Source organism: Peromyscus eremicus, chromosome X (assembly GCF_949786415.1).
Source record: "Peromyscus eremicus chromosome X, PerEre_H2_v1, whole genome shotgun sequence".
Lineage (NCBI taxonomy): Eukaryota > Metazoa > Chordata > Mammalia > Rodentia > Cricetidae > Peromyscus > Peromyscus eremicus.
In genome coordinates, this window is record NC_081439.1 from 29,428,609 (window position 1) to 29,439,339 (window position 10,731).

The following is a 10,731-nucleotide window of genomic DNA, read 5'->3' on the forward strand; positions in this document are numbered from 1 at the left end:
AGAGCTCCAAGACCAGCCTGGGCAGTACAGTGAGACCTCTCAAAACACAGTAGTTCATTGAGAACGAAGGGTCTAGTTAAGTGATTTAACTGTTCCATTTTGATTAAGTTTTAAAAGGTGATTTTGTTTCGTTTTAATGAGCAAAGTAGGAGAAAAGCAAACTTCGTTTATGAATCCTTTCAAGTCAAATGAATTTCACTCATCAGCCAGTCTGTAAAATGCTCAGGCAGAGGCAGCTTCCCAAACGATCTGGTGAAGAAAATGTAGATCATAAAGAAGCTGGCCAAGGGGAGGGGCCAGCAAAGCAAGAAGGCCTTTCCAGATCTTGTCCAAATCCCAGTGATTCCCAAGGAAGCTACTACTAAAGCAACTCACGCCAACTGCTTCGGGATGTCAAAACACATAATCAAAGAACTAACTGGAATGATTAGACAGGACACTGAGCTAATTACAAGTGCACAGGGAGGTGTCGGGTGATGGATAAAACTGCTGTAGCCCCAGAGGACCAGAACTAGAACAGAGCTTCAAGTCTTCCAAGTCTAGAACAGTCCAGAAAAAAAATAGCAAAAACACAAGAGTTGGTGTTTACATGCTACAACCAGTAAGGAGCTGAAGGATGTTGTTGTTGCTGGTTTGTTGGTTGGTTTGGGTTTTCTTTTGGGGGGATTGGGGGGTGGCTTTTTGAGACAGGATTTCTCTGTGTAGCCTTGGCTGTCTTGAAACTCACTCTGTAGAAGGAGCTCATGTTTAAGGCGATGGTAATTTAAATTGTCTATACATACCGTTCTACAGTACTTAAAGACCTAAATTTGCTATGCAAAATGGGTGATTAATGAGCATCAAAATATTTGTAGTATGTAATCCAAGATGGTGGGGGGAGTAGCAGGAGGAACTGCTCTTCAGCTTGCCTCTCTGGCCCTGCACCTGGGGACAGACTAGCCTCCTGGGGTGGCCCCACCAACTTTCCTGGCCACTGGAAGGAAAAAAATAAGCGAAGATCTTTGCTTGCCAACTCCACACTCAACAAATAGCACATGAGTTTTATTATTACTGTTTCTTTCCTCCTAAGTCTAAATATAACCATGGTTTATCACCCAGGTAGAAGCCACCAGCTACAGACTATTTAGTTTAAATATCCCTAATGAAAAAGACAGAGCTGCCCAAAAGATAAGTATCCATACAACATGAGGAGCAAGGTGACAGACAAGTGTTCATCATCAACCAGTGACGCTTTGCTATGGGAAGGAATTTAAGGGGAGAAATGTCGATCACCATCAACCCCGGATGTGTGAAATCTAGCTATCAGTTTGGCATCACAGTGTTTTCTTCCAGGACTCAGGCATTCTCAATAAATTCCAGTGATTCCCAAGGAAGCTACTACCCAAGCAAGTCATGCCAACTGCTTCCAGATGTCAAAATACACCCAAATGTCTGCCCTGGGATGACAAGGTTGTAACTAGGGAAGGGTACCTAGAGGATACGCAAAATGAAGTGTCTTCCAGAGGCAACAAGGGCCAAAGCATTTTCCAAACAACAAAACCATGCATCATCATCATCCCCCGCCCCTCCGTCTTTCTTATGAAATCTCAACTGGGTGCCCTGGGCTTTCAAGTTGTCTCTAAAGTACCTAGCAGGCCCAGGAGCCCCCAGAAGACAAGGACTCTGAGCTTCACGTTAGAAAAGCACTATGGAGGAGTAACTTTAAAACAGTTCAAAAAGCTAGGTGGTGGTGATGGTTGCAGAGCACTGTGAATATGCTTTTCTATCACCAAATTTCCAACATAAAATAGTCAAGCTTCTTATAGACATTTACCACAAATTTAAAAATTGGTTATGTGATATGTCAAACACCAGCAAAGTCCACGGTATAGCTCAATAATCCTGTCTTTAAAAACATACTGGAAACCAGGGGTTGTAGTCCATGCCTACACTCCTAGCACTGGGGAAGTGGGGGAGGAACTCAAACCAAGTCTTGACTAAACAAGTTCCAGGCCAGCCTGGACTACACAGTGAAACATTGTCTCAAACAATGGGCTAGGGGTGGAGCTCAGTGGGAGAGCCCTTGTCTAGCAAGCCTGAAGCTCTGGATTTAATCCCCAGAACCATAAATGAATGAATGAATGAATGAATAAATAAATAAATACATACATACATACATACATACATACATACATACATACATACATACATACACACACACACACACACACACACACACACACACTCCATTCCTGGGGAAGAGACTAGACCAAGAACCACTAGAAAAGTGGGGGTTTGACATTGACAGAGAACCTTTGATGAGGCTGTTTCCTCAATATTGGACTCATCCGTTGCTGCTAGGGAGCCACACATTGTACCTCTGTGAGCCTCAGCCTCATCAGCAAGTGGAATAGGCCATGACAGGAAGGAATAGTCCAGCATTTCAATTCCAAAGACTGAGAAATGAGAACCAGAGCCAAGGAGAATTTTCTATCTTGAAGCTTGTAGTTCTTCAATGAAGCCACGTGACACATAAGCTGTTACTCTTTAGGCCACCAGGAGCTGTTGCAAACAGACCTTGCCAACCTAATTTGTCCCCCGGGCAGGGTGGGGGTAGGTATAGAACTTCACATACACGCACACACTGCCGGCAGTCCACAGTCTCAGGAATTACAAGTAGTAACCACACTTGGGTGAAAGGGTTACTCAATCATTCATTAGCATATGGCACTTGCTGTATGCTAGGCAATGAACCAGGGCAATGGAGCTGGGGGGGGGGGGACCCAAAGGGAAATGACAGACTTCATACAAGATGAAGTATTGTACAGTAATCTTTGGAGCAGTCTTCACAAGATGAATGAGGGGTACGGAGGCTACATACTGGGCTCCTCAAAAAACCCCATGTCCTAATCCTCAGAACCTGTGAGTCATTAAGTCTTGAAGAGGAGGGTATCCTGATTCTCAAGTGGTTCAATAAATACCAGTCTTTATAATAGGTAGGGGCCAGACTAAGACAGATGTGACAATAGGAAAGCAGAGGCGGGAAAGATGAAGTTATGAACCTAGGCAGTGCCAAGAGCCAACGGAAGTGGGACAAGATGAGAAACCATCCTGCAGAAAGCAGGCAGCCCTCCCCACACCTTCATCGTGACCCTCTAAAACTCATTTTGAACTCTGGACCTGCTGTTTTAAGCCACTAGCTTTGTAGTAACCTGTTATAGCAGCAACAGGAAACTCATACAGGACAACTACAAAGCATACAAGAGTTCCATGCACTCCCCAGGGAGAGAGCAATATGGGCCAAGACTCAGAAGACTGGACACTTGTGGAAATAGGAGGTCTGGAGTGGCTACCAAACTTCAGAAGACTCTTTATGGCAGTGGTTCTCAACCTTCCATAAAACTATTTCCTTGCTACTTCATAACTGTCATTTTACTACTGTTGTGAATCGTAATGTAAATATGTACATAAAATCATAATGCAGATATGCAGGATATCTACTATGTGACTCCAAGGGGATCTTGACCCACAGGTTGAGAATCACTGCTCTAAGGCATTTGTCAGAGGGCAGGCACATGGGGCCCATTCCAGAGATACTTAGGGCTCAACTAGAGATTGCAAGAGCAGTGGGGGAAATGGGAAGTGTGTAAACAGGGTGTCTAAGAAGCCAAGAAAAGGGGTTCCAGTCTTCACAGACTCAAAAGTAAATTCAGGGTCATTCAAAGATTCTGAGGACTGTGTTTGTGTGTTTTGTGAACAGGAGACAAACTGTTCGTGAGTTACCTGCTGCGGGCCGCAGGAATCTATCATAAGAACTCAGCTGGTTATGGCAAAGTCACTACCTGGAGGAATCAGGGAATTCCTCCAGAGGAAGCCAAATTACAAGGAGCTTTTGGTGTTACTTGGCTTGTTATATATCAGCTGTCTTCTGTTATGAAAATCATGTGTGCCTTCATAGTTTTCCCAATTGACTTTTCCCTAAGAAGGGCTAACAGTGTGGACTGATCGATCACTCTCTGGACATACATATTCCAGGTATTTGGAGAACAGCCTCAGGAAAGGCTTTCTCTGGAATCAGATATCTCCCTTGGCCACTTTCAAGGACTAGCAGTAATAACAGTCCACATGCAAGTCTCCCAATTTAAGGTAAATTCCAAATGGAGACACCACCTAGGTCAGGTGGACGTTAAGTAATAGCTTTACACAATTCAGCTCGGACCCTCCTTTCTTACAGCCTTACTAACTTTAAAGACCTCTAACTCCTTACCTAATCACTTCTAGGAATGTTTAGATAACCTTCTGTGCTGATAGCTATGCTCAGCCAGAACCCCAGTTCAAGCCTCCCTGTAATTATCATCATTGGCAGCATCCGGCCAGGTCCATCCCCAGATGGAGGAAAGTACCTTATCAGAGATACCTCCGTACTTTCTAAGAACAGACTTAAGCATCCAGCCTAGCTATTTGAGAAGGCCTGGCAGATGTGCCAGTTAAGCTTTACTTCCTACTTTCCCAAACCTTACCTCTAGTTCCAGATCTCCCTTTAACTATCACCAGAGGCATCTAGCTGTGCACAGGTTGCCTAGCGACTGAGCACACTTTCCCCTACCCTGCAGGAAAGTGGCAGATAGCTTGGACAGATAGGAGCCACAGGAAAAAAGAAGACAGTTTTATTTTCTCCCATTGACCTAGCAACTTATAGATTCTTAACATTTTCTACTAATCACGTTTAAGAGTTTAATAGTTGGGCACATAAGATCCCTCTTCTTAGATATTACCTGAATTTAGCCTTTAGTTAATTCATTTCCCCATTGGTCACTTCCCTTTGGGGTTGCAAATGATAATTAACGGTTATTGCCTCTCAATGTGATTCTTATCACCCCTCCGTTTGACCCTGGAAGACTGCCTTTATATACCAGGACTTCCAGGGCACAGGGAGATGGAGAAGAGAAAAGAGAATGGAAGAACTAGACGGGTAAGAACTTACGAGGAACAAACTGAGATGGGGAAGAACTAGATTGAAGGGCTAGAAGAGAGTAGTAGAGGAACGAGATGGAGGATGAGGAAGAGGCAGATGGGAAAGCCCTAGCTGGGTAAGAACAAGGTGAAAAGGACCTAGATGAGGCAGAATTAAGATGAGAGAATTAAGATAGAACTTAAGAGGGAACAGTAGATAAACAGAGAGAAATCAGGCAAGAAAGGAGCTAGACATGAGAACAGAACTGAAGCTGTGTATAAAGGATGTTATTATGCCAGAGGAATTAAAGCAAGTGGACTATAGAGCTCGGTGTGGGGAGATTCTATTTCCTGAGAATAGTCCTCGCCGTTAGTAGTTCTCTCTCCTGAGCCCCTAGGATGTATAATATTAAGGCTCGTCCCTCTAATATTATATAAGAGTTACCATGGCATGAAGAGCTTCCAGAATACTACCAGGGCAGTGCCAGAGCCAGTCATCCTCAAAGGTGCAGGCTCTACGGCAAAAGTACAGGATGGGGAAAAGCTGTCTTAAGAACAGCAGTGAAGAGCAAAGATGGAAACAATAAGCACCAAGTGGAACTTGAAAGGCGGCGTCCCAGTCTGCTTTCCATGGCTGTAACCAAATACCCTGGCATGGGTAATTTATAAAGAGAACTTGACTTGGCTTACTCTCCTAAAGGCTGGTAAGTCCAAGAACATGGCATTGCTGTTTGCCTGGCTCCTCTTGAGGGTGGCTTTGTTGCTTCATACCATAGTGGAGGACATCAAAACGGGTTTCTTCCTGTTCCTAGAAAACCACTAATTCCATCATGGAGGCTCACTCTCATTACGTCATCCAACCCTACTTGCCTCCCAAAGGCTCCAACTCCAATATCATTAACATTAATTGGAGGATTGAGTTTTCAATACACAAATATGGGGGGACAAACTCAAAAATTTATAGCAGATGGCTTTTAAAATCTAAAGTTTAAAAACAAAGAATCTTCAAGGAGGAAGAAAGTGATTAATTATGAATGTCCAATGAGCCAGGAGAAACCAAGACAAGGAATAGTTAATATAAGTATGGGAGGCAGAAGAATGTTACTTCCCAGCAGCCCAGATGTATATAGCCTAATGCCCAGAACATCTTGTTAAGAACAGGGTACCCCAAGCACTCCAATGAGCCAGGAGCATCATCTAAAAGGCAAGGAGCTTGTATACTTGACCTTGTATCAGAACTACATGGTTCAGCAGGTAAAGGGACTTGCTGGCAGCCACAACCGCCTGCATCCCTGGTACCTACAAGATGGAATGAGACAACCAGGTCCCACAAGTTGTCCTCTAACCTCCATGAGCACATCATGGTACATGTGCATAAAGAAATTAAAAATTAAAAAAAGAGCCTCCTAGAGGACTTACTCAAATGCTGATTGCTGGACCCTATTGTCCAGAGTCCCTGATTTTGTAGGACTGTTGGGATACTGCTGAAGAATTTCTGTCTCTCAAGTGATTCCAAGGTACTGCCCTCTGACAACTACTGCTGGTAGATCTCCTCTAACGCTGGAAGGATTCTGGTATTATCCGGTGCTGTTTCTTTCTCACGTAGCACCTGATCTCTTTGTTCTCAGCAGCCTGAGCTGGATTATTCCATAAATTTCCCTGGTATAGCATTCCAGTTACTCATTTTTCTCAATGTTGAACAAAAAGCCCAAGACTAAAGCTAGCTAATATTAAAGTAGTAGTTATCGAACATATGCACCCCCCCCCAGCACACAATAAAAAACCTTGCTCCTCACCTCTCAGGTCAACTCTGAGAAACAGAAAAAGGGATCCCACTATTGGGACACTGGCTGAGTGCACAGTCTGAGTGTACTGTTCAGGAACAACAATCCCTCAGAGCAGCAGCATCAGGCAAGGCCAGTCTGTGAGCCGAATAGGACAAGATACAAACAAAGCCACCCCGTAATCTTGTTTGAAGACAAACAAAACATGAACTTTGTCCAAAGCATGAATGTGAGCAGACATCCCCCAGTACTGCTAACGTGGGTGCTTGCTGCTTTTATACCAACCCCAGATTTTGCCTGGCTCCAATTTTTCCCTCTTCTAGAAAACATTTCTTAAAATACTCAATCTCAGAAGTAGCTCTGGCAGCATCCAAGCCAGAGCAATGTCTGGCTCCTTTAAATGCTCCCAAACCACCTGACACAGGTACAAAGCTAAGTCAGTCTCTCTCACCCCCGCCCCCCTTGCTCAGAGGCCCCAAGGTCCTCACGGTGTGCAAGGAGAAGAAAACTCAGCTTGTTGGGTGTGTCCCCAGAGAGGGTGGGTGACTCAAAATCTCCTCAAAGGCATCATCCTCACCTGCTCTCCAGCCTAAACCAGATTCCTCTGCTCATCTTTCAGGACACTTACTATAGCTTTTACTTACATACTGCAACAACCCTTGTACTCACATCCTCCACCAGACTGAGAAGTTTAAGTGGGCAGGTCTAAAGGTAACACGTACCTGTTTCCTGGCAGAAAGCAGGAGATAAATACATAATGAGATGGATGGCTAGATGGATGAATATTTATCACTGCAGGTAGCATACTTCAAAAACTTACAAACACAAGCATTGTTAATGTATGAGTAATGCAAGGTAACTGAAGGAATAGAACAAGAAACAACCAAGGTCTCTGCAACCAGCAAAACCATGGCTTTTGCTCTGGCCATGGGCTATGCAAAATAAAGGGGTGAGCCCTTTCTTCCACGTTTAAGTCAAGACTTGTTGGTAGAAGGCATCGTATCGTATCGATTCCAGCTCTCACTCAGCATAGCCTACCACTGACACAGCATTGCCCCGAGCTGCCCAAACTTTGTTGTTACTCTGGAAATCCTTCAACAGAAGTCATTTGCTTGGCTTGCAAACCCTTCACTACTCTCAGATTTGGGTCACAGTCCTTGCACTGCTCTAATTATAAGAGGCTTTCCCTGTGTCTGGCACCATAGGCCCCTCCCAGCAAGTTCATAGTGTTTTGTAAGAGACCACTGCAAAACTAGTCAACTTCATTTCAGGGTTAGGGATTTTGTGACTTTCAGTTAGTGTCCAGATCAAGGACTATATGATATGATCTGATTACGTTTGTCATCACTGGAAAAAAATCATCATTAGGCCAAGCAAGAGTATCAAATTGATAAATGAGATAAATCTGAAAACCAGAGATTTGGAGAAAGGGACTCTGTGTGTGTGTGTGTGTGTGTGTGTGTGTGTGTGTGTGTGTGTGTGTATGTGTATGTGTTCTCATGCCCTCTCACACAGAATCATAGCACCACTAGGTCTCTCTATTAAAAAACAAATAGAATCAACTATTAAATATCTGTACTTCATTGCAAATATACCACTCTTTAGAAAACAGCAGGTGATTTTTACCCACAAACTACTACAAACACCTTAAATCCCACTGAGGCACATTATAATGAATTAAATGGCATTCATTTTACTCTTGGTGCCTCCATGTATGAACTCCTGAAATAAATAATAATTGATTGCTGCATAATGGCTACAGTTTTGAAATGATACTGGAAACGGCTATAAATTGCAGAAGCACTCTCATTTTCTTAAGAGAGTCTAAAGAATGCAAACAGTTTAGATCTCAAAGATAAACAGGTCTGCTGCTTCTTAAAGGAGACTCCATCCTCTTCCCACTGAGGTCTACAAAGCATAGCCTGCCCATGCAAACTGACAATCGCTTTTTGTGTATAACTCTTTCAGTAACCCAAAGCTGATCCCAATAGCATTCCCTATCAGCTCGGGAGAAAGTGGTGCATCTCTAAAGTGACCTCTAAGGGTTTTAGAGCAGTATTTACTTTGGCCAATGGACTCAATCTTCTTAATCAAGGCAAAACAAGAGTATGAATTAAATGTTGTGTCTTCCATGGAGTAGGAGGGTTGCATGCCATCCATCCATCCATCCATCCATTCAGTATTGATTTAGAGCCTGATCTGCACCAGACATCAAAAACAAAAAACAAAAAACCATTGTGAGAAGACCATACAACACAATGCTGTCCTGATGGTCACTGAGCCCAGGTAGAGGACATAAATATTAAACACACTAGAATAGGTAATACTGCCATGAAAAAAAAAAAGTATCATATGAGAAAGGAACCCATTTAGACGTGGAGTGGTGTGATCATCAGAAAAGGGCATTGTGAAAAAAGTGACACTTAAGTTGAGAGGCCACGAGATCACTACCACTTTGGAAAAGGGAAAGGCATTTTGGTAAACAATCACAAATGGGATTTGAACTTCACTGATCAACAACTTAACCGGGTTAGACCTTTCCTCCAGTGCTTGTGTATGCATGAACATCCTGTGACTCCTGCCTACCCTTTCTGGCTGGTGCACCAAGATCCTATTACCTGAATACAGAAAAGTCTCACTTTATAATGACTTATAATGTGCAGACTGCTATGCTTGGCCTAGAAACACCCAAAAATAATCTGCTAGAGGCACAAAAAGCAGCGGTTGGCCATCAGCAAGACTTGGGTAAGCCGAACGTTTAATAGAGACCAGACAATCACGAGTCCTTTGCTCACTAAAGTGTTGGCTCCTCTGGGCAGTAAGGTGGTTCCCACACTGTCAGGTCTATAATAAATGGGACCCAAAAGACCTAATGTTAGCTACCTACATGGAAATTATGTTTTCTAGGTAAATCAAAACTGGATCATCATTTCCAGTTGCCAGCCCTGCAGACTTACAGAAGGATATGGGAAGTAGCCTTTGAGGATCACAGAGTGGAGAGGGGGCCAGACGGGAGGGAAGAAAGGCAGAGAGAGAGAGAGAGCTGGAAACACAAGTGGGGGCTGCATGAAGAGCTCAGGACCCTGGGTCAGCCAGCCCGCCAGGCCCGGTACTGGGGCGTTTCCTAACCTTCCATCACCGCATCAGCTGGCAATAAGGGCAATCTAACCCTCCCCCAAACACCCCGAGATTCGAGGTTCTTCTCAGCCTGGGCCAGACAGGCACCAAGAACCCCAAGAACCCTGCACAGGGCTGGAACCCACCAAATTCAGGTGCCCGTGTCCCCAGCGCAGGGAGGGTGCGCTTTGGTAAGAAAAATGGCAAAGACAAAACTCTCCCCGCCCACCCGAAAAAGGCAACCACACCCCCTGCATCCCTCAACCCAAGCCGCCCCGGAGCCAGCCCCCGCGATTCTCTACCCAGGTCCCCTCGGGCTCCTGTCCGTGCCGCGCGCGGGCTCTGCGGGGACACTAAAGCAAGTGAGAGTGAATCGGGGTGAGCAAGGCGAGGGAGGGCGCCCAGCGCGATGTCACTCTCCGGGCCCTGCTCCGGGGCGCCCTCCCCGGGTCTGCGGTCCCGGGATGGGCGCGCCGACCCCACACAAGGATGAGCGGCCCCTGCACTCACCCATTGGCGCCAAGCCGGGCCGAGCCGCCGAAGCAGCGTGAAAGTTGGCGGAATCGGGCGTAGGGTTCGGGGCGCCGGGGTCGCGGCGCGGGGATTGGGGGCGCGGGCGTTGGGACGCGGCTGCAGCTGGGCCGGCTTCTTCCTCAGTAGCGGTGGTGGCGGCTCAGCGCCGCCCGCTGCTGCCTCTGCTGCCGCTGCCGCTGCTGCCCTGGGGCGACTCCTGCTGCTGCTGCTGCTGCATCGCGGCCCCGCTGCGCCCGGCTGCTCCGGGTTTCCTGCTCTCGGAGAGTGGAAATTGCGAAAAAGAAAAAAAAAAAAAAAAAAAAAAAGCACCGCCCAGCCCAGGGCAAGGCAGCCGCCTCGGAGCCTGCTCTCCCCTCCTCCTCGC

The 10,731-nt window shown here is 45.6% G+C and overlaps 1 protein-coding gene across 2 annotated transcripts in view; it reads right to left on the reverse strand.

The window, feature by feature from the left end:
- Sh3kbp1 (SH3 domain containing kinase binding protein 1) overlaps positions 1-10,523 on the reverse strand; it is a 338,436-nt gene extending 327,913 nt beyond the window's left edge. For both annotated transcript variants that reach the window (XM_059250548.1, XM_059250547.1), the window contains exon 1: positions 10,344-10,523. In XM_059250548.1, the coding sequence (XP_059106531.1) occupies positions 10,344-10,347 (4 nt within the window). In that variant the 5' untranslated portion in view covers positions 10,348-10,523. The remainder of the gene's footprint in view (positions 1-10,343) is intronic.
- Positions 10,524-10,731: the final 208 nt, after the last annotated feature.